This window comes from Apodemus sylvaticus, chromosome 7 (assembly GCF_947179515.1).
Source record: "Apodemus sylvaticus chromosome 7, mApoSyl1.1, whole genome shotgun sequence".
NCBI classification, from domain to species: Eukaryota; Metazoa; Chordata; class Mammalia; order Rodentia; family Muridae; genus Apodemus; species Apodemus sylvaticus.
The window spans coordinates 127,133,994-127,158,934 of NC_067478.1; the positions used below are offsets into that span (position 1 = coordinate 127,133,994).

The window sequence follows — 24,941 nt, forward strand, 5'->3', positions numbered from 1 at the left end:
CGCCACCTGAGGAAGTAAGCTATTTAATGTTCACATAACTCAATAAAATAGATGTTATTATATATAACAGATTGGAAATCTGAGATACTGTGTGGTTTGATATGTGTCAACAGCTTTGAAGACAATAAATTTTCAATAAAAATGATTGGCTATTAGTTTCAGTTTCTATTAAATCTCAACTTAAAATAACATGGTTGTTTTGAAGCTTGAAATCAAAGCTCTCCCAAACCACATATGAGGTTCTGCTTATTGATGATGGGTTTGACTAACAGTACCCTGCAGGCTTTCTTCCTATTGGGGCATGAGGTTAGAATGCAATTATCACATGGCATATGAAGAGACTGCAACTGGTAATAAGGCCACCATGGCAACTGTGTAAGATCACAAAGAAACTCACAGTGCACGGAACACGGTTTCCTGCTGTGTACATTTGTATGACTGATCATGTGCAACAATCAGCATGATTCAGTCCAATTGCTAAGGCTGCAAAAATGAACAAGACAGAAAATCAGTCTTTACCTATTACCCAGGATATAATGAGCATCTCCATCCATGAGAAACAGGATGTTTTCATCCTGAACAGCTGTCTTGCATTATCTGTGCTGGTTTCATTAGGGAGGAGCTTGGTGCCTTCAAATCTGTCAGCTGCATTCATGACGAGAAGCCCCAGGAAAATGGTGAAGGAGGCTGCGTGTGCTACAAACTTCATGAAAGGTCCTCGCAATATCTTCCCCATCTGCCACAACACACGTCAAAAGAAATTTTAGCTTTGTTCTCTCTCTCTCTCTCTCTCTCTCTCTCTCTCTCTCTCTCTCTCTCTCTCTCTTTCACACACACACATTTTTGTATTTCAACACTCTCCTAAAATAGTCATACATATTTAGATGATTTATAACAGAACAATGATTTTTATGCTGTTATAATTTTTTGGCCATATTCTCCTACGTGCTAAGGTTTCTAATAATTGAGAACTAACCTCTCTATAAAGAATACTTAAATTCTTGTGCTAGCAAGATGGCCCAATAAGGTAAGAGCACTTGCTGCTCTTCCAGAGGGAGAGCATTCCCCAACACCTACACTGGGTGGCTCACAACTCCCCGGCTGCCTGTCTCCAGGGAATCAATGCAGCCTTCTACTCTTCTGAAGGCACTCACATACAGCAGACTCATAGATGCACACAGATGCATAACTAAAATAAATATTTCATGAAAGAATATTTACGTTATCAAGGTATTGCTAATGTTGGCTCAAATGCACAGGACTATAAAATAAGTCTACGTTATAAGGCATGGACCATTGTATCTTATATCCTGTATTTCTCTGACATACAAGGCAATTCGGGCTTTGGATAATACTAATGTCTTGTGGCTGCTGTCAAGGCATAAAGTCATGAGGATCAGCACAGAATCTCCCGTGGATGACTGGAAGCTCTGGAGCAGCAGGTAAAAGGACAAACTTCCAAGTTCATCTCAGGCTTCACCTTTATCACTGTTCACTGGGTGACAATGAAAACTGGATTTTTTTTATATAAACTAGAAAAATGACAAGACCTACTGTGTGACTACAGTATTGGATTAATTTCTGTCTGAAATGTGTCATGGACAGAGGGATGGGCTCTAGATTATATCTCAGGGCTCTGGACATCTGAAATAATGAATGAAACCCACCAAATTTAGAGATAAGCATATATAACTATGCAGTGATACACCTGGAAAAATGTGATGAAATCCACATAGTTTTGTACATTGAAAACACTTAAAACTTTGGTGATTTTTAAAGTAATCAGACCAATGAAAGCTAACAGAAAGCCAGTTTCCAGGAAGTCAAAGTACCATATTTGAATCCTCACATCCTTTTTTCTTCCAGAAAACTGGCTATGAAGCCTTCAAGTTGGTATCCTCCAGCATCCGCCAACCAAGCGCTAGATTCACAAGTATGTGTCACTGTGCCTGGCCTTATCTCTCCTTAAAATGAGATTTGGGCATGTCTCAATGGACTTTTAAGAACTAAACAGTAATTATTTTTGTAAATTTTGCCATCCATATTTTGGTATACAAATAAATGCATGAAATATAACTATAGATAGAAAAGTTTTGTTGGCCTGGTTGCCCATCAAATTCAATGGCTTAACAAATTATTGAATTAAATATATTAAAATAAATACTTCCCAAATTCTTAAGTTACAACACAAAGTCATTTACTTATGCTCTTTCTGATTTTATTTTAAATGTTGACACCTGCCTCTTAGAACTGCTTCTGTCCTTAAATAGTAGATTTTTTGGCAATAGACTGGAAGGGATAGCAGAGTTAGTATTAACAGATAATACCACACACCTACACATCAGTCATAAGGGCAGCAAGTGTGTTGGAAAAGAGCCTAGAGACAGGGCCTGAGGTGTGTATGGGGTAGTCTTAGACCATGTCTGCTCAGTAGGCATGGTTAAAGACACAGGGATTCACTAGCTTTGGCCTCTGGCTTGAGTTGTACTTTCTGCTCCAGGTTCAAGGCTGGGTATGAGTAGGTCGTGGTGCGGGCAGCCTCATGCTATTAGCTCAGGACTGGGTGGATTGGCCTGATGCCCTAGCACGTTGGCAAGAGGACTGAGGCTCAGACACAGCTGGGGTCACCAGGACCCGCTTTGCTATGTGTTCTAAGAGAACGTTCCAAAAAGAAATCAGCCTATTAGTCAGGAGGGATGATTTTTACTTTTATAGTCAGCGCTATCTCCACTTTTCTCAGGGGACTGGATATTTTTATTTTCACTCAGATATTTTTATTTAAACTCAGTTTATTTTTCACTACTAGAGTTTTCTTTGCTGTGGATCTTAAGTTTCATTAGGTAATTGTCAGATAGGACATATGGGATTATTTCAATTTTTCTGCTTTAGTTAAGGTTTGTTTTTGTCCTGGAATGTCATGTATTGTAAAGATGCTTCCATGTGCTGCTGAGTAGAATCTATGTTTTTTGGCATTTCAGTGGACTATTCTATAGACATCTATTAGGTCCATTTGATCTAATATCTCATTTAATCCTGATGTTTCTCTGTTTATTTTTTTGTCCAGATGACCTGTTTCTTAAAAAAAAAAAAAAAAAAAGGTGGGGCACTGACTACAACTATCGTGCTTGTAATAATCTGTTTCTTTAATTCCATGAGCATACTTTGTATAAAATTTGGTGACCAGTGTTTGGTTCATATATATTTAGTATTATGATTTTTCTCCTGATTAATTGATCCAAACACAACTCAGTAGATGGGAAGAAAAAAATAAAATTCAAAGCAGAAATTAATGAAATAGAAACAAAGAAAACAAAACAATGAATCATTGGATCTAAGAGCTTGTTCTTCCGGAAAATAAACAAGATTGACAGATCCAAATTATCAGAATCAGGAAAAAAGAGAGAAACATTACAACATACACCAAAGAAATACAGAATATTTTAAGGTAACACTTTAAAAATCTGCACTCTAGTACTATACTGAAAAGATATGAGAGAGGGGGCAGCCTTGTCTAGTCCCTGAGTTTAGTGGGATTGCTTCAAGTTTCTCTCCATTTAGTTTGATGTTGGCTACCGGTTTGCTGTATATTGCTTTTACTATGTTTAGATAGGGGCCTTGAATTTCTGTTCTTTCCAAGACTTTTAGCATGAAAGGATGCTGAATTTTGTCAAATGCCTTTTCAGCATCCAATGAAATGACCATGTGGTTTTTTTCTTTGAGTTTGTTTATGTAGTGGATTGCATTGATGGATTTCCATATATTGAACCATCCCTGCTTCTCTGGGATGAAGCATGCTTGATCATGGTGAATGATTGTTTTGATGTGCTCTTGGATTTGGTTGGCAAGAATTTTATTGAGTATTTTTGCATTGATATCCATAAGGGAAATTGGCCTGAAATTCTCTTTCTTTGTTGGATCTTTGTGTGGTTTTGGTATCAGCGTAATTGTGGCTTCATAGACGAGTTGGGTAGTGTTCCTTCTGTTTCTATTTTGTGGCATAGTTTGAAGAGTATTGGTGTTAGGTCTTTGAAGGTCTGATAGAATTCTGCACTAAAACCATCTGGTCCTGTGTTTTGTATTTTTGGGTTTTTTTTTTAATTTTTATTTTTTTGTTGGAAGGCTTTCTATGACCTCTTCTATTTCTTTAGGGGTTATGGGACTATTTAAATGACCTATTTTATCCTGATTTAATTTTGGTATTTGGTATCTGTCTAGGAAATTGTCCATTTCCTCCAGATTTTCCAGTTGTGTTGTGTACAGGCTTTTGTAGTAGGATCTGATGATTTTTTTGAATTTTCTCAGTTTCTGTTGTTATATCTCCCTTTTCATTTCTAATTTTGTTAATTTGGATACTGTCTCTGTGCCCTTTGGTTAGTTTGGCTACGGGTTTATCTATCTTGTTGATTTTCTCAAAGAACCAGCTCCTGGTTTTGCTGATTCTTTGTATGGTTCTCTTAGTTTCTACTTGATTGATTTCAGTTCTGAGTTTGATGATTTCCTGTCTTCTACTCCTCCTGGGTGAATTAGCTTCTTTTTTGTTCCAGGGCTTTCAGGTGTGCCATTAAGCTGCTAGTGTACCCCGGCATGCAATATGGACACATGCTCCACTATATTCATAGCAACCTTATTTATAATAGTCAGAAGCTGGAAAGAACCCAGATGTCTCTCAATGGAGAAATGGATGCAGAAAATGTGGTATATTTACACAATGGAATTCTACTCAGCAATTAAAAACAATGAATTCATGAATTTCTTAGACAAATGGTTGGATCTGGAAAATATCATCCAAAGTGAGGTAACCCAATCACAAAAGAACATACATGGAATGCAGTCACTGATAAGTGGATATTAACCCAGAAGCTCTGAATACCCAAGACACAATTAACATATCAAATCATTCCCAAGAAGAAGGAAGGAGAGGGCGCTGGTCCTGGAAAGGCTTGATGCAGCATTGTAGGGGATTGACTGGACAGAGAAGTGGGAGGGGATTGATTGGGGAATGGGTGGAGGGAAGAGGGCTTATGGGACTTAAGGGGAGAGGGGAACTAGGAAAGGGAAAATCATTTGGAATGTAAACAAATAACATATAAAACAAAAAAGCAAAAAAAACAAACAAACACACAAACAAAAACACTAAAACAAAAAAACTGCACTCTATTAAAATGGAAAATATTTTTAAATGAATTATTTTCTTGATTTATTCAAACTATGAAAATTAAACCAGGAAGAAAACAAGCTAAACAGACATAGGAAGAGACTGAACCTGGAATAAGTCTTCCACCTAAATGTTTCAGGCCCAGATATATTCATAGCAGAATTCTACCAGACTTTTCAAGAAGGAGCTACAATGAATTATTCTTATACTCCCCCTTCCCCAAAGTAGAACATAAAGGTCACGTCCAAACTCATTCTACGAAGATAGTATAACTCTAATACCCAAACCAATTAAAGACACAACTAACACAAAAAGAAAATAGGCCAATATCACTGATCAACATAGATTAAAAAATCTTCAATAAGATACATACAATTACAGGCTTATATCAAGAATATCACCAACTTGTATCAAACTGGCCATATCCCAAAACTAAATGTTTAGTTCAATGTACCTAAATAAATAAATAATAATAAATCATATTAATGAATTTAAGGACAAAAATCACATAATGCTCTTGGTAAATGTAGAAAAGGCCTTTGACAAAATCAAACATGATTTCATGATAAAAGTCTTAGAAAGAGTAGGACTGGAGAGAACATACCTCAATACAATAAAGGCATGTGTGATAAACCCACACCCAACATTATCCTGAATGGTGAAAACCTTGAAGCAATACTATTAAAGCAGGGAATGATATAGGTCTGCCTACTATTCTTACTTTCTTTCAATATTGTTCTTGAAGTACTAGTTGGAGTAATGAGGAAATTAAAGGGATAGAAATAGAAAAACAGAAAGAAAAAGTATTCCCTTTTGCAGATGATATGATATTATGCATAAGAGACCTCAAAAATTCCATCAGGAAACTTTTAGAAACAACAATTTTAGCAAGAGTAGCCTATAGTTCTTTCTCAATAGTTACTGTTTTCTTGTTTATTCAGCCATTTCTAGGAGAGACTGTTTCACAGTAGACTTTCTGGTATTATGAGTTTTATAATTTTTCTGTCTGTCTTCCATGAAGTTCCTTGAGTCATGGATGCAGGAGCTATGATGTAGATGTAACTCTTAAGCCTAGGATCCCCATGATTGATCTCTTGATCTCTATAGTGTGTCTAGTAGTAGTTTTCTGTCATGATCCCCATTTGCTGTAAAGAACGGCTTCCTTTCTGAGGCATGGTAGCTACACATATGTGTAGATATAAAGATCATATTTAGAATGTAGTAAGGAATCATGGCTGTCTAATGACATAGGTTTAATGTTCTTTTCTAAACTTCAGGACCTCACTAGCCTTAGAAAGTTGACTAGGTTTCTAATATAAGACATAATTTTCCTCCTGAGTGGGCTTCAAATCTAACTAGAGAGCTGTGTGGGCCAAACACCAATGCACACAAAAATAAAACATTTTTAACAAGAAAAGAAATGAAACAAAATGCTTCTCTTTGAAGCATTATTAATTCCTCTCTTGGTTTTATTTTTTAATATATGAGTGATTGGAGGAGAATCAAGATTTGTGAAGATATATTTTCCTAAAATTTTGTGTATATTTTTGTGGCTCTATAAGAAAATCTAAAGTTTTTTAAATAAAAGCATCAATTTATCCAAAGTTATCATTATTAAAATAAATCAGTTCTATGACCCAATAATAGTAGTTAGTTCACTGAGAATGTGAAAATTACAAACAAACTCTGTAATCACAGTGATTCTAAAGACAAATAATAACCAACAAAACATTTTAGATACAAGAAAAATACTTTGATAATGTCTATTTAAGATGGCTTTTTGCCTCAGTGATGATAAATCAGGGTTGAAAACAAATGTCAGAGAGAGCTATGACCCTAGCAGAAGAAATGGTGACAGGAATCAGCTAAGATTTGGTCAAAACGTGAGAAAGGTATAAATCTGGGTCAAGCCACAAACAGCCTAAGTGAAAGCAAACAGAGGACCTGTGATTTCCACCCACTGCTCCCCAGAAAAGAACTTTCTTGGTAAAGTATTCACTTTAGAAAGGTCGTCACAGTTGCACGGCCACAGAGTAAGAATGAAGATGACCAAGACACGTCACTCCACCTCCGGAAGCCTTGGGAATCAGAAGCAGAGACCCAGGAGGCTGCAGACCATGTGCAGCCTGTGTGCAGAGAGGTGGTTAGAGCACATGCAGGCAAGAAACTCTAACTCAAAAGAGAGAGAGAATGGATGTTGAAAACAGTATGAGAATTCAGCAGCTGGCTGTATTTCCTAAACGCTAAGCCCCAGACCTGCCTATTGTCAACTGCGTGTATGGACAGACTTCCTAACTTTTCTATGATCAAGTTTACTTAGTTGTAGAACTGGAGGTTATCATGGTGGTTTACTGTCTGAAGGCCTTTAGCTGCCATCAGGCTACGATATATGTTTGGGAATATTTAGTAGTAGTACTACTATAAGAGACCAGAGGAGTTTAAGTAATAAAGTAAAAAATAAAATTAAAAAATTACGTATCAAGTAATGTAGAACTCTCAAATATACTAAGATAGAGAGAATCCTGGGATAAAAGGGATGAGAATTCATTATATAATATGATGAATATATAATCTCAAACAAAAAATTAAATTAAGAAAGAATTTGTCATTTCTATGAAAAATGGGAGCAGTGTCAACAAGACGGCTGAGCAGGTGAAAGGTCTTAAGTCCTTGGATTCTTCACAACCTGAGTCCAATCCATGAAACACACAGAAAAAAAGAATGAACTCCATGAAGCTACCCTCTGATCTCCACACATGTTCTGAGACACACACGCATGCACACACATGCATGTACATACACTCATGAAAACAGAGCATACACCCATACACACCAATATTACACACCACAGACCATACAACATACACCACATACCACACACACATACATACATGTGCATACACAAACACATGTACACTCATGCATACACACGTATACACACACACACACCACATACAAGCACATGCACATGTATACTCATGCACACAGATGCATACACACACATGCCAGAGAGAGAAGGAGAGTAAAGATAAATGTTTTTCAAATAATTTAATTGGAACTGAAATGCAACGTTATATAAGACACTGCACTATAAATATAATTTCTAATAAATCTTTTATTGTATCATTAAATTGTACTTTATAAATGGTCAAATTTTGGTCTCATGTATTATAAGGAAGATATTTCATGGTGGTATATTTGATTCTCACGAGAATATGTTTCTATGTTCCTAACGTCATCACTGTAAGTAGTAAGGAAGTAGCCACTGCTTAACAGACCTGAACTAGCCTCCTAGCATGAGTCAGTACTAAGACCTCCAGTGACTGAAATGCCTACAGTCTATCTTAGTCATAAGACACTATGCTGGAAATGCTGACATATGCTACTCCTCTGCCCCATATAACAATAACTGTAATGAGTCCCACCTATGTCTAGGAACTGCAGTTACAGCCTGGTATGTTTATCTAGCACACACACAAAAAGATGATTTATCTATGAATTATTTCAGTAAACCTCACAGATTTGAGTTTTACACAAAACTAGAAAGGTGGCTTCAAACACATGAAGAAAAGATTCTTAGTAATGTAGCTTCCAAACTCATATTCCTGTTTAACAAAACGGTAGGTCAGTATCCCTTATGCCTAGCATAGCAGACCTGTAGGCCCAGCTACATAGGATTCTCACTGTCTAAATAGGCAGCTCAGTGAGACCCTGTCTCAAAATAAACAGTTTAAAAAGAATTAGAGATGTCACTCATTGATAGAGTGCTTGCATGTCCAAGGCCTCAAATTCAACACTCAGTCCTGAAAAATTATTCTTTATTCTGTTTGAACTTTCATCAGAAAATCAAGGCCTTGTTTTCATCAAAGCCTGGACAAATAGATTATACGTAAAAAGCAGGTGGCCATTGCTGCTTATCTCCAGTGCAAGTCTCCTTGATACAGACATTCTTCACTGAATCAAGCCTTATAGTAGTATTTCTATTTCTGTTCTCTGACCATACACGTGTGGTGGTTTCAATAAGGCAGTGACACTATTAGTAGGTATGGCCTTGTTGGAGTAAATGTGACCTTGTTGAAAAAAGTGTGTCACTGTGAGCATGGGTTCTAAGACCCTCATCCTAGCTGCCTGGAAGCCAGTCTTCTCCTAAAGGTCTTCAGATGAAGATGTAGAGCTCTCATCTCCTGAATCATGACTATCTGAATATTGTCATGGACTACAGGAATAATTGATGCTGATTAGTTGGAGCTGAGAAATTAGCGGTGATAAAGAAGAGATCAGCATCACTGAGGTCAAATATCCTGGGAAGTGTTTTCTGATGGTACAAAGAAGTTGTGTTCCACATGTAGCTAAGATTGTACAGGGACACCTGTATTTGGTAATGTTCAAGAATCACCTACGTGTTACAAGTTTTGAAGGCATAAGAGGTCATAGAGAGCGCTGAAGTTTCACACTGTGAGAGGCTGTAAAAGACCATTGATGAAGGTGCAGCCTCAGGTGCAGTTGATGGCCTAGGACTGAAGGTCATGGAAAGAAAGTGAGGCTTGGCACTGCAAACAGAGCCTATGAAAGGCTATAGATGGAGCCTAGTTGCAATGAGAAACCCCAGTATATTAGAGATGCTAGTGCTATGGGATGACCACCAGGGACAGCAGCAGCAGTGGAGTGGAGTTAGCCAGAGCCCAGAGTGCTACAGAGGACAGATCTGGAGAAGTGACCCAAGCCCTTCTAGGAGCCCAGAAGATCATGTGTGGATCTCAGACTTTGGAATAAGAAGCTGTTAACTTGATGTTGCGTTGGAGACCCCAAGATGTCAGAGATGTCAGAGCTGTGAGAAAATCTGACAAAGACAGCTGCTAATGGGGAGTGGAACCAGCTCAGAAGAATGAAGTTTGCTGCTGCGAAATGCCAACATCAGTCAACAGGAAGAAAGGAGCTGGAGGTCTGAAGCGTGCTTTCACATCGGACATGGAGACATGGAGTCTGGAGTTTGCCCATCTAGGTTTCTGTCTTACTTAGGTCCAGTACTTTTTACTTTATACAGGTTTTACTTTTTACACTTAAGAGACTCCATTAATCTAAGAAGAGAATGAATTTTGGCCTTTTTTGAGTCTGCTAAAGACTACGGAGACTTTTAAAGTTGGATTGAATGCGTGTTGCATTATATTATGACTAGGTATGGTCCCACAGATTCATGTGTTTGAACAAGCTTATGGGGGTCATGGAGTGGACTGTGGTGGGTTGAGTACCAGGGAGAGGCACTATTGGGAGGTATGGCCTTGTTGGAGTAAGTGTGGCTTTTTTGGAGCAGATGTGTCACTGTGGGCATGGGCTCTAAGATCCTCATCCTAGCTGCCTGGAAGCCAGCTTCCTAGAGACCTTCTCCTAGAGACCTTCAGATGAAGATATAGAACTCTCAGCTCCTCCTTCACCGTGACAGCCTAGACTCTGCCATGCCCCTGCCTTGGTGGTAATGAACTGAATCTCTGAACCTGTAAGCCAGGCCCAAATATATGTTGTTCTTTATAAGACTTGCCTTGGCCAAGGTGTCTCTTCACAGTAGTGAAACCTAACTAAGAGACAAGCTAATATGTATAAAAAATTTATCTTTTATCTCAAATACTATTGCAGAAGAAACAAAGAAAGGAATAATGATCAAATTTGAGGAAGCCTTTGATAAATGAGGTCAATAAAACGAAGACTTTTTAAAATGCACAAAATTGTGTTTATCCATATGCTTAGAGGAAAAATAAGGAAATAATAAACTGACATTTTATTTCACACATAAATAGTGACAGTATTCTGTTTCAGGTGAATTTTCAGGAATTTGTTCTGTCCCTCATTGGAAATAAGCGTTGTTTTTAGAAATATTGGAAAAATGATGACACTGTGGAGTTCTCTGCCTAAATTGGGCATTTCTCACCTACCAAGGCTTGAGAGTCATCCTGAATGAAGGGAGGAGAGAGCTGAAGAACCAGAGGTGGTAGTGGAAGGCAGAAGCCAAACAGGGTCTTCTAGACATGACTAGGCTATTGCACACCTAAGCTCAGAGTAGCTGTACTGCTTCGACAAGTCTTGCTCAAACCAAGGCAGACAAAAGCTCAGCAAGTGGTCGGGGCGTGTGTGGGGGAAGGTCAGGAAGTGCCACCCTGGCTGAAGAGTGTTTGGCAAGTGATGGCTGCTAAGAGTGGGACAGAGGCAGTTGCTAAGAGGCTGCCAGTGCTCTGGTGGGCAGTCTACAGCTGTGCACATGCTGACAGTATTAAATGAACTCTGTGGGTTTTAAAAAGAGCACATGGAGTTAGGAAGGTAGAGGGCAGTGTATACAGGGAAAGAGTGAGAGGGGGACGTGTTGAAATTCATTAGATGCATATATGAAATTCTCAAACAAATAGAAAGATTATTTAAACCTGTGTACCTCAAATCAGATTCTCATTTTGGAGCTAGATCTGTGCCTGCTGTACAGAATTCAATACAGATGGACTGCAGGCCTCACAGACATACCTTGCTGCAAGGTGCACACCAGTATATGAGAGCCAGGAAGGGCAGTCCAATGGCGACAGCGAGGACCACGAGAAACTTCACTGCCATGGTCTGCTGCCGTAAGCCGGAGAGGTTCTCATACCATATGGACAGGAGCTGTTGCTGGCAGTTTGGATGAGCCACAAACTAGGGGCGAGACCACACACAGAATGATCTGATTAAAGGCAGCTCAGCTTAGGCCGTCCTCTGGAGCCCTGATGCTTTCCCAGGAGAAATGCAGTTATAACTAAGGAACAGACAAGGCATCTGACAGGTAGCAAGCAAAACAGTTCTAAATCTGCTCTCTATATTCCGATATTCCTGTTGATGGCCTCTCCCCCATGATTGGTGGCCTATCTTTTGAAACACTGAAAACACTTGGGTTTTTAACATTATAAAAAGATTTATTAGTATTTTGCACAAGTACAAATTTATGCATTGTATTTATTTTTCTTTTTAGCAAGAAAGAGTAGGATTAAGTTCATCCTAGCTTAAATGTGGGCATAGAGCTCGTTTATAAAGATTTGCTTTTAATTGGATGCATGTTCATGTGCATATATGTGTATGTATGTGCATGATTGTGTAGGTGTTGTGTGTCCATGTGTGCATGTGTGTGTATGTGAATGTGTGTGAGAGTAACCGTGTGGGTGTTTTGTACATGTGTGTTGTGTGAATGTGCGTGAGTGTGTGCTTTTGTGTGTGAGTGACTTGTGTGAGTGTATGTGTGTGAGTGACTTGAGTGTGTGTATGTGTCTGTGTATGTGTTCACATGAGTCCATGTCCCTTCAGAAGCCAGAAGAGGGATTCATCACACCCCAGAAGCTGTCATAGGCACTCTATGAGCCTTCTGATATGGATGCTAGAAATTGAACTTGCTTATTCTTTAAAAACAGTGTGAGTTTTTAACTGCTGAGCCAGATCGGCCTCAAATCAGTTTCAAAACAAATCACATTTTCCCTTCACTGCTCTAGAGTTCCTGCAGGGATCACATTAACATTTGTACCTGTCAGTTCTATCCATCCAGCTCCATTGGGAGTCTCTGTTATCATCTTAAATTTTTCAATTAAATTTTTCTAGAATTCCTTCTCACACATTTCATTTAAATAATGTGTTTCCCTTATACATATTTATATTTTTATGAGAGGTGAATCCTAATCTGTATTCAAGAAAGCAATCATCTAAAATAAAATTTCATAAGGAAAAAAATAGGTTATGTTTTTTTAAAAAAACAAAAAAACTCCATCCAGATGAGTCTCAAATAAGAAGTTGTGGAAGGAAACAGTAATGGTTAATTACTCTCTGGTTAACTGGCAGGTTGAGAAGCAGCAGGTCTACCCTGAATAATAATTATAAACAGATAGTGCTTTTGTTTTATATATAAAAAAGAACTATATTTAGTACTTGTTAATGGCTGGAGAGACCTCTCTGTATTGTCTAGGGCACTTGGTGTCCTTTCAGAACAGAGTTCAGTTCCCAGCAGCCATCAGACTCAAACTGCAGCTCCCTGGAATCCAACACCCTCTCTGGTTTCATCCAACATGCACATATGCACACACATAGAAATAAATGACATAAGTAAAATAAAAAGTCTTCATGTCCTAGGAAAGTTGTCAAAGAAGTAGGATTCATTGTCTAAAGCAGAATCTGAAAAGTATTCCACAAAGACCCTGGAAGGATTCAAGCTGAAAAAGGAATTAAAACTGCTGGTCCAAATTGGAAACTAGCAACCGCCAGGAAGAAGGTGGAATCTGAAATAGTGTGACTTCGTTCCCTTCATACAGACAATGCCTTAGGGTTTCCATATACGGAGTCGGTGTTATTACCTGAGTCAAGGAAAATGGCCCTGACTGTGATGCTCCACATCCACAGGCCAGGATTTAATGACTGACCAACCCTGTGAGTTCCATACCTGCTGGATGCTTCCTCGAGACCCCGCCTACTGTAACTGCGAGTTAGAAACCTCTGCTCTGCCCAGCTGGGCACACACACACACACACACACACTGGAGTAACAAAGGGGCCTCACACCCGACCTTACTTTTTTTACTTCATATTTAATAGCAAGTTTTAAACGGCTGAGATTCGGACGGCCGAGGTCCCCGGGCTGGCGAGTCTCCGCGTCCCCGTTCAGGATGGCCTCTACTTCTTCTGTGTTTCTGCAGAGGTCCAGGAGACCAACAACAAAATCCTTGCACTGCATAGACAGCTTCCTGTAGTCATTCTAGGAAAGAGAAGTATGGTAAGAATGAGGGGAGCTAGCTCATATCCCATGCACGGAAGAAATTTTCAGATAGTCGAGGCACTGTAGATTTCAAGAGGAAAAAGCAAATTTTAGTTTTACTACACCTGATTTGTTTTGTTTTAATTTTACTTTGAGACAAGGCTCTCACATTGCAGCGCATGCTAATATGAAACTTCCTGGTCTCAAATTTACAGCAAAATTGCACATTAGCTTCCCAAGTGCTGCCGCTGGGCTGAGCGGCCATCTCCAGCTTATCCTACTCTGCTGTCAATCATCTGGGGTATTTTCTCACCATGTAGAATTTTCTCTAGGCTCTAATATCTTCCCAAATCATTACCAAAGTTATTTTAAAAGATTTTTCTGTGTTAAACTCACTAACTAATATGGGAGAAACCTCCACAATATGACTACTATACTTTTCATAGATCCTGTCCTATATAATTTCACCATCAATGTATAATATATATACTTTAGAATGTCAAAAGACTTCTAGAAAGGTGAACAAGCACTTGACAATTACCTTCCTTCCTTTCTTCTTTCTTTCTTTCCTTTCCTTTCTTCTCTCTTTCTTTCTTTTTTGTTAGTGTTGTTATTTTTTGAGACTGATCCTCAAGTACCTCAAGGTGGCTTTGAACTCCTGATTCTCTGCTATCACCTCTCAAATGCTGAGAATACATATGTGTTCCACCATCTCTGATTTATCAATTACCTTTTTGATGAATTGTTATTTCTTATATTATGAATCTAGCACAGAGTCAAAATATAAGAGCTAAGAATAGATTCTGAGAACTGAGATTATCTTTAGAGAAGAAAAAAATTAGCCAGCTGGTGTGTGTGTGTGTGTGTGTGTTAGAGGGTGTAAGTGTGTGTGCATGGCTATCTGCAGGTGTAGGGGATGGTACCTTCAGGTGTGTGTGGGTAGGTGCAGGTGTATGTATGGGTAGCTGGGGTGTGGGAGTACCTTCGTGTGTGTGTCTGTGTGTGTCTGTGTGTACATGTGTGTATGTGTGTCTGTGTGTGTCTGTGTGTGTGTCTGTGTGTGTGTGTATGTGTGTCTGTGTGTGTCTGTGTGTGTGTCTGTGTGTGTCTGTGTGTGTGTGTCTGTGTGTGTGTGTGTGTCTGTGTGTGTCTGTGTGTGTGTCTGTGTGTACATGTGTGTATGTGTGTCTGTGTGTGTCTGTGTGTGTGTCTGTGTGTGTGTGTATGTGTGTCTGTGTGTGTCTGTGTGTGTGTCTGTGTGTGTCTGTGTGTGTGTGTCTGTGTGTGTGTGTGTCTGTGTGTGTCTGTGTGTGTGTCTGTGTGTACATGTGTGTATGTGTGTCTGTGTGTGTCTGTGTGTGTGTCTGTGTGTGTCTGTGTGTGTGTGTGTGTATGTGTGTGTGTGTCTGTGTGTGTGTCTGTGTGTGTCTGTGTGTGTATGTGTGTGTGTCTGTGTGTGTGTATGTGTGTGTGTGTCTGTGTGTGTCTGTGTGTACATGTGTGTATGTGTGTCTGTGTGTGTCTGTGTGTGTGTCTGTGTGTGTGTATGTGTGTCTGTGTGTGTCTGTGTGTGTGTCTGTGTGTAGGTGTGTGTGTGTCTGTGTGTGTGTGTATGTGTGTGTGTCTGTGTGTGTGTATGTGTGTCTGTGTGTGTCTGTGTGTGTGTCTGTGTGTCTGTGTGTAGGTGTGTGTGTGTCTGTGTGTGTGTGTGTCTGTGTGTAGGTGTGTGTGTGTCTGTGTGTGTGTGTCTGTGTGTGTGTGTATGTCTGTGTGTGTCTGTGTGTAGGTGTGTGTGTGTCTGTGTGTGTGTGTGTGTGTGTGGTACCTGCAGGTGTAGGGGAGTCCCTGCATTTGTGGAGATACCTTTAATCCCAGCACCTGAGAGGCAGAAACACAGAGGTGATGAGATCCAGACAAGTGTGAGTTGTGCAGTTTCAACCATGTTTAACGGAGAAACTCTAACTGTGCTATTGTACCGTTCCCATGACCTGAGTTGCTGCTGGGAGGAATCGGGATGAAGGACATATTTTAGTGAGCGTAAGCTACTGTCCTTCTGTGCAGCATCTCTTCACATCTTCATTCGTTTCTTCCCAATGCTTCCTCCCTCCTGTTTTCTTATCCTGAAATAAGGTTTTCCTTATATCATCAAATTAAACAAAAACCTGTTATCAAATCCTGGGTTAGAGCAGGTAGATGCAATGATATTTATTTGCCATATAATATACTCAGTAGCTTTTGATATCTAACTTTGACATAAATATGTTTGGCCCTGAATTCATTCATTGCCTTTGAGGGCACCACACCACGTTGCTAAGCTAGGAGACTTTAGAAGGGCAATGCACCTGAAGATCGGGACTAAGGCGGAATACTATTCTCTCATAGTGACAGGTGCCCAGCCATGCTGTAGGAACGGATTTCCGTCTGAGACTTCCCTGATCTTTAGGATAATAGTTCTGCCATAGTTGATTTGAGAAGGAAAAGAGATAAACGGACACTGCCCCATGGGAAACGCAAAGTACATTTGATACAATTTCAAGTAAGAATTAGGGAAACGCATTCCTCTAAAGGCGTCAGATCCACCAACGGCCTGCTGTTTTCACTAATGGAGGTTTGGATGATCATCATTTATCCTTCCAGGTTTTACTCAGCTGAGAGGCTGAATGAACAAGGAAGAAAAGGACATGCGAGAGATGTGGAGGGCATCCAAGCCCTGAACGGGCTGTCCCAGTAAACCTTTCTGTAGCTGTGAACTGCTGCAGACCTAACATCTGTTGGCAAGAGACATCCTCTGGACATTCACTTCACAGTTCAGTAGGAAACACAGAAGAAATGCCTGCTTATGCACAATGTGAGTATGCACTGAGGAGGCTGCTGTATTCCTTTATTTACGCGTCTGTCTCTCTTCAACAGACTCACGTAGTTCCCCATTCCTGTGTAATTAAAATATAATTATGTGCTGGGCAGCGGTGGCGCACCCCTTTAATCCCAGTACTTGGTACACAGAGGCAGGTGGATTTCTGAGTTCGAGGCCAGCCTGGTCTACAGAGTGAGATCCAGGACAGCCAGGGCTACACAGAGAAACCCTGTCTCAAAAAAACAATATACATACATACACACATACATACATACACACACACACAAACACACACACACACATGTAATTTTCACCACTCCTTTTTCCTACCACCTCCACTTACCCTTCACAGCCTCTCCCAAATTCATGGCGCATTAACCATTGTTGTTATATATATATATATTAAATAAATAAAGATATAAATACATGCTGTAAATCATCTCTGTGCTGACTGCATGTATGCTTCTAGGTCTAAAGAATTCGTGTTGAACAGCTAATGAGGGGTTCATGCCAGACCCTCTCTTCATAGACAAGGTGGGAGCTGCTTTTGGTAGAACAGCCATTTTGCTGTTTCTGAATCTGTCGATGCATGAGTGAGAAAGGTTTTATTTTTCTAGTGAACTTCTTGGTCTCTCCGTTCAGGTGGATAAAGTTCTCTCCACAGAGGTCTTCACCTCCTAGGTTAGGCTTTTTCTTAGCTATGTATTTTGAGACTGTTGTGAAGGGGAGTGTGTTCACGATCTGCTTCTCAGCATGGTATTCACTGGTGTAGAAAAGCTACTTGTTTTTTGTTTTGGTTTTTTTGTGAGTTAATTTGAGTATCTTTCTCGACAAGTGGCATACCTTACTTCTGTTTTGAGCCCACGGGAGCCAGCATAGTGTGAGGCTCACAGTCGGCACCCTTGGCTGGTGTGTACAGAAGGGCACAGGAACGACATGAGGCATCACTGTCTCTGAATCCCTGCTTGCTGCTTCCCAGGCATGTGAGGTAGGAAATGGCAGCTCCTGTCTCTTCTTCTCGTGAGCGCTGCTCAGTCATGAAGTCAGAATGGAAACAACTTATAATCATTCATAAATCTCGACAAGAGGACATTTTCTCCTTTCTGTCTGGTCAGCCAGAACTGCAGCTGTATGTCCCTGGTATGTGACTCTGTCTTGCAGGTGACATCATGAGTAAGTGACACCCTTTGCTCCCCTGTCAGGTCTGATTACAGGCACACCACCTTAGAACTAACGAATACTACTTCCCAACTCAGCCCAGGTTCTTGGGAGATACTTATCTTTCAAGCAGGCAAAGCCAGACGTTTTTAAACATTACACAGAAGAACACAGCAGTGATTTAAAAATAGGCGCACCAGGAGCTCCTGTGCGATCCTTTCCCCTCTGTCAGCAGAGGCATCTGGAGAGCCATGTGCATGGCACAGACCTCTAGGGACAAATAATGGAGCTGGAAAAGCTGCAAGAAAACTTTCCCTTCAGAATTCCTGGGATGCTGATGATCCTTACAGCCTAAGGGAAATGAACGGGGACCTGGGGGCCTAAAATGAATCATTGTGTTACTACAAGCAACCCACGAGGTAGTGAGGTTCAGAAAACAGTCTGTAGAGCTAACGTACAGAAACATATGGTGACACCAATGGACTTGCGGATTTGTCAACAAGGCTGTGCTGTACTGATCTCTCCCTTGGGACTTTTTCACTCCTGGTCTGAGCTTAGACTTGAGCCAGGAAAATCTGCCCTTCTATAGTATTAAAATCAAAGTTCTGGACTTCCATTTTTGGTTTTGTGTTTGTTTATCTGTTTGCTTGTTTGATTTTTGATTTTTATGTCCACTGCCAAGGCTTAATTCTGTTAAACTTACAATAGTCAAGATCTCAGATTACTCTATAAAGCCTATATTTTTGAGTTAAAGGTATTTCCTTTGTTTATATAATATCATGTGTACCTAGTAGTAAGTGACCCTCCTCTAATGATATTACCCAAACCACTAATGGATGCCCTAAACCTCCCACACTTCACCCGTCTGCTGAAGATGAGGCTTGGTGATAGAGATGCATGTAGACTGGTGCTAAAGTGCTATCAGCTCGCCTGTCCCTAGATACACTGCAGGTGTGGCTGCCACATCACATGCGCACCAGTGGACAGCAGAGAGGAGAGAGGCTGTGTGTGTGCTCAGTGTTCTGACCCATGAACACCTGAATGTCTAGTGGTCTAATACTCCCTGAAAGAAATGCCCGAGACACCCACCAGTGTGGTGCCAGGAGGCCTGGACAGGGAACTAGCCTGAGACAACCACCACTCCAGCACTGCAAAGGTCCAGGAGGAACAGACCAGGCCTGACATGGCCCCTGCCTGGTGCCATGATGCATGAGCAAGACATAGCACTCCTGAGGACCCCAGACACTCAGAGGCCCCAGGCAGCACTAAGAGGAACAAGTAAGAAGTGGGGAAATGGAAGAAAGAGAGAAACAGAAGGATGTAGGCACAGGGAAGGGAGGCAGAACAGGAGACTCAAGGGCAGTAAGGAACAATTATGTGAGTAGCTGGTGATGTCACCTGGGACCCTGGTGGGGCCCTGGCCTATGCTGCCACATGGAGCCATGTCTCAGTCTGTGGTGTGGCCCTGCAGCAGCAGGGTCTGTTAACACCAAAGGCCAGGCAGACTTCCCTGGTATGGGTTGCTGCTGGGGACATCTTCTGTCTGAGGGCTGTGCAGCTCTGGCTTCACCTCTTACGTGGCCCTGTCTCTTGTCTCCTTCATGGTAGTGCTATCTATGGAGGAAAAGGTCTCCTCTCCTTCCTTTTGCCCTCATCACAGGAGATGGTCAGGAGAATTGGCCCCAACTGGGTCGTGAAAGCAGGAGCTCAGGCCCTGCACTTTACACGGGCAGCAGGGTGAAGGTAACTCTAATGGCCGGGGGCATGGGTGAGTGGGCCCGAGAGTGTGAGGATGTGGGAGCGGCTGGTCCTGCAACTTGTCTGTTGTGAGGCAGAGTGGGCAAAGGAGAGATGCCTTCCTCTACCCTTGCCCCTTGCCACCTGAGGTCGTGACAGCAGAAAGCTAACGGTAACCACACGCTGCAGTATTCAGGAGGGCAGGCACTGTGCCTCACCTTAGCAGCAGACAGAGTACAAGTGTCCCTGGATGTGGGCTTGCATGTGAACTGGCCCTGAAGCCATGACAGCAGGAGAGAGAGCAAGTGGGCTGACCAGTTCAGACACCTCTCAGGCCCAGACTCAGGGCTTAGAGTTGGCTCACCCCAACATCTACCTATGAATGAACTGCTGCAGTTTATCCCACAGATCTAAAGCTACAAGATCTGCCCAACACCACGCAACAACACGATGTCTGAGAGGAGTCCCAGTGAAGTTCCAGTATTGACAGAGTCGCAGATGCCAACAAGTCATTACAATGAACATTTGCAAAGCAAAGTGTGGACCAAAAGGTGCACTGTGGGACACACTGTGACACACTACAGCTCCTACCACAAGATTTCTTTCCTCTGTTGAAAGTGTGTGTATTGGGGGGGGGGGAGATCAATGGGATTGGGGTGCATGATGTAAAATTCACAAAGAACCAATAAAACATTTTAAAAATGCTAAAGTTCACATGTGTGGTCAAGTTTAGCAGTGAGAATCAGGGCTGTTTTTAATGTACATCGCCTCTTCGTTCTCCACCACTGCTGGAGAAGACATCTTTCTTGAGTGAGAGGCCGGCAAGACTGAGGTAAGGAAGGTATTACTGAGGACCACTGGGTGCAGGGCCCTTCCATGGATTTTGCCTTCTGAAGTTTCAGATTCCAGTCTTCAAGAGTTGTCAGAAAATACTAAATGATGGAAATTTTCTAGAAATAAGCTATTTCTAAGTTTTAAATTCTATACCCTTCCCCATAGCATGACAAGTTCTTCCATCTCTCCAGTTGTATCTCCCCTGTGTCCTGGGTCCAACAGCTGTGACACAGAGGACCTATGCAGGAGAGACTAGACTGCAATCTCCAAAGGTGTGCAGTATAGAGACCACAAACAATAGAGAAGATTGTGTTATCATGCACCTGTATAAAACACTGAGTTTGATCAAATGACTTGATTCAGAGCTGCGTATAGTTTGGTAAAGTAGACAATAAGGTGCTGGGGGTGGTGCGATAGCTCAGTGACCCACAAAGTGTTTGCAGCACAGGCTTGAAGATCTGCGTTCAACCCCAGCACCAGCATAAAAGCCCAAGCCTTTAATTCCAATGCTAGGGAGGCAGAGGCAGGCAAATTCTGGGAACTCTCTGAACTACCAGTCTAGCCAAATAAAGGAGCTCCAGATACAATGAGAGACCCTGTCTCAAAACCTAAGGCCAGGGGCTGATGCGATGGGTCAACAAGTAATTGTCCTTGTCGCCAAACCTTCGACCCATGTCCTGTCCCCAGAAGCCACACAATAGGAGAAGGAATCAACTCTCAAAAGTTGGTCTCTGACCTCCACACACATGCCATGACACACAGACAGACAGACACACACACACACTGTACACACAAACCCTAATGTTAAGAGTGACTGAGGAAGACACTCAAAGTCAACCTCTGGTCACCACATATCAATGCACACATACATATTTACATACATGCATATAAACATATATACATTTACATAAATAGTCATGACGAGGCAGGACAGAGAAAGACGAACACAATCAGACTGGATAACCCATGGAGGAAGCGCTGCAGTGTGAGGATGCTGCACGTGGATCTGATGCCACATCTTTCGCCAGACACTTATAGTAAGAGATTAAAGTTTAGCATCCCTGCTTCACTCATGTGTACAAGACTCTTCTGTTGTATCTTTCCTCTGATTCTTAACTTTGCAAAACCTCGTTCATTCTGAACACACAGCTGAACTGCCACTTCCCATGAGAGCTGGGTGAAGGCTAGTAGGAATTTAATCTTTCTCCTTAGCTTCCATAGCAACAGTCCAAGCTCCACGTGATAGTCACTCTTTATGTCCTGTTTGTTCCTGTATGTACTGCCTCTCAAACTGCCTTGGCCATCTTTCTGATGCAGTGGCATGTTTCGCTGTGTACTTCACACAGTGTGTGTTTAAAGATAAGGAAACTGAAAATTAGAGGACACCTGTGTTCTGACCCCAGCTCTGTCATTCACCAGTTGTTGAATTCAAGTCCTACTAAACCATCCTCTCCCCCAGACCTTGTGTAGAATACAAAAGAATATCCATTCAGGATTGTGGTCAATAGAAAGTATCTGATAGAAAGCAGATCATTACAACAACAATTATACTTATTGAATGAAATGTAAAATTGAGGCTGGGAAAATGGTTCAGTCAATAAAGTCCCTGCTGTACAAGAATTAGTGCCTGAATTGAGATCCCTGGAATATGCTGTTAAAAAAAAACCTGCACACTGACACATGTCTGTAAGCCCAGCGCTAGGTTTAGATGCTGGATGCCTGATGCTCATTACCCAGACAGTTAGCTGCATTGATGAGAGCCAGGTTCAGTGAGAGATCCTGTCTCAAACAATAAGGTAGAGACTGATGAGAAAGATACCCAGTGACAGATGTTGGCTCCCCATACCACACGTGTGCACATGCACTCATTTGCACATACTCACATAAGCACACATACCACATACATCTCTCATTCCCTCACACACACACACAGATCTCCAATAAATCCAACATGCGCAGTAATTAGCACATTGTGGAAACACACCTTGGCATTACTTTCCCTTTCTCTGAGCCTTCCAAATTCCTGTCAACTCTTCCACACGTAACTGAAATGACAGCTTCTACAGAACTTTGCTGAAAGCGGGTAGACATCATATATTCCTTGCTCTGATATTTTAGAGCACACAGCTAATACATCTACTCAGTACTTGATCTTTGTGAAGGACCTACCTTGAACTCTTTCTCAATGTTGGCAAGCACTGCCAACTCATTGCTAAGTTCTAAAGCTGTCATGACTGGATCTTCACTGGACAATGACAGGTATGCTGGACTTGCCAGACCTTTGTAGGCATTGATCCTGGATCTAGAGTGGCTGAAGGAATCATGCTTCTGCTTCTGGCTGCATTCTGTACACTTGCAGAAGTAATCGTGAGGCCGTTCAATCCGGGCACCTTTTCTCAGAAGGGTATGCACAATTTCATATTCCTGGCAATGGGCAGCCAGAATGATTGGGGTCACATCATGGGAGAACCGTGTTCCATCTTCATCATAGGCATAAAAGTCATCTTGCTGGAGTTCAGACTGGCTGGGGCTTGTAGCTAACCTCTTGCCTTCAGCAAAAGCTGGATGGTTGAGGATTGCCTCCACAATCCGTACATAGCCTTTACTAATAGCTAGAAGCAAAGCATCTCCAACTCGAGACAAGTTCTCCTTCCTGAGTAACAGCTCTGTAATCTCCAGGTGCTCATTGGCCACGGCCAACTGCAGGGCATTCTGGCCCATGTAATCCACACAGTTAACATTGAGGGAGAGACACTCTTCCAGCATCCTCCGCACCACTGGGATGTTGCCATATTCAGCTGCATCTAGAAAGCGTTCCTCCTCAATAGAGAGGCTCGTCGAGTGGTCATTAAACATGTATGCAGGTCCTCGATTAGCCAACCTTCTTCCCTTCTCACGAAGAACTGTCTGCCGCCGGTGAGTCAGTCTGTTCTCATTACCCCGGCTGCAATAAGACAGAAAGACGGTGGAGAAATCATATTAGGAGCAGTTTCATATGCCAAATGACCTGCCATTCATCTAATGCAATCCTCAAGTATATTAGATGTTGCCTCGGCATCTCTAGACATACTATCTGGTAAGATGAAGATTAATTTATTTGTTAATGAATTCTAAGAACTTCTTATTTAGGAAAGATAAGGATGTTATAGAGTCTAACATTCCAGTTTGAGGTAGAGACCCTGGTGATTGACTTCCTTTTTCTTTTGTCATTCACTGAGAGATATTGGTATTTCTGAACTGCAGATGGTAAAAACTTAGGAAATGCTATTGGTTTGGTCACTGCGATGCTTAGTTTTAAATGTCAACTTGCCACAATATACAGTCATCTGGAAAGAGTCCTAATGAAGTATTATCTAGATCTGATTGGCCTGTGTGATTATCGTAGGGGATTTTCCGGGTTGCACATTGTCTCAGTTCACTGTGGGCAGCACCATTCACTGTGTTAGCACTCTGGGTTGTAGAAGAGTCAAGAAAGCTAGAAGAGGAGTAAGCAAGGAGGTATCATGGGTGCATTTGCTCCTCTTTGCCCTTGTTTTTGACTGTGCTGTGACCAGCTGTCCCAAGCTTCTGCCCCTGTGACTTCCTTCCAGCTATGGACTGTGACCAGGAATCATAAGCCAGATAAACTATTTCTTCTAAGTTGTTTGTGTCAAGGTATTTGTGATAGTAACAGAAATGGAAGTAGAATAAAGAACATGAAAACATTTTAAATTGGCAAACAGGATAGTAAATTTCCTCAAGTCTTCAGTGTTTACACTGCAGGAAAATTGAGACAGAAAAATGTACTATTTATTTCTTTAAATCTTATCATATAAAAGCAGAAGTCAGCACACTTCCCCATCACTGGCTGCTTTGCTCTTGTGAAGAGTCTATAACACGGCCTTCTAGCCTAGCTGCTGGGAGAAAATGTGTCCAAAATGGAAGAATGACTGGTCAGATGAATGTGCATTTGAGAGCTGGGCTAGAAGTAAGAGTAGATGGGAGCTTCCTCAGCAGAGGAATCATTTATGTCCTGAGGGAAAGCTTTACTAGCTAGGACAATCAAGACTCAGACTCTGCCATCTTGCAAAATTGCTGGAAACTTAAAGAAGTCTCAATCAAGAATCCAGGAAGACAGGGAAGCATATTGTGAGGAGACTGCTGCCGAGAGGCCGCAGGCCTCCACTGAGCTCTGTAGCCTATGTAATAAGAAGCTTAAGCAATCTTTGTCCTGATCAAAATGCTATAAGAAGAAATCTATCCATTATGGATCCAAAACAATGCCAGAAGGTCTTCTTGAGGTTAGAGGCTCTTGTTCAATTGGAATGTTCAAATCTAATGAGATGGTAATAACTATCACCTACCAGAAACCCAAAGAGGAACAGGACAGGCCTGGTTAAGGGAGAAGCTTAAATGAAAGAAACAGAGATGACAAATGATTGGTTTCCTTGTTATGTTCAGGGGAGTAACCTCTCTAAATCC

The 24,941-nt window shown here is 41.4% G+C and overlaps 1 protein-coding gene and 1 non-coding gene across 3 annotated transcripts in view; one reads left to right on the forward strand and one right to left on the reverse strand.

The window, feature by feature from the left end:
- Positions 1-24,941, reverse strand: part of Trpc6 (transient receptor potential cation channel subfamily C member 6) — a 112,282-nt gene that overhangs the window by 22,431 nt on the left and 64,910 nt on the right. For both annotated transcript variants that reach the window (XM_052189142.1, XM_052189141.1), the window contains 4 exons: positions 22,650-23,424; positions 13,715-13,897; positions 11,660-11,824; positions 520-736 (listed from right to left, as the gene is read on the reverse strand). In XM_052189142.1, the coding sequence (XP_052045102.1) occupies positions 520-736; positions 11,660-11,824; positions 13,715-13,897; positions 22,650-23,424 (1,340 nt within the window). The remainder of the gene's footprint in view (positions 1-519; positions 737-11,659; positions 11,825-13,714; positions 13,898-22,649; positions 23,425-24,941) is intronic.
- LOC127690384 (small nucleolar RNA SNORA17) lies at positions 18,839-18,970 on the forward strand. The gene has a single exon (XR_007979099.1). It is a non-coding gene; the product is annotated as a small nucleolar RNA SNORA17 (small nucleolar RNA).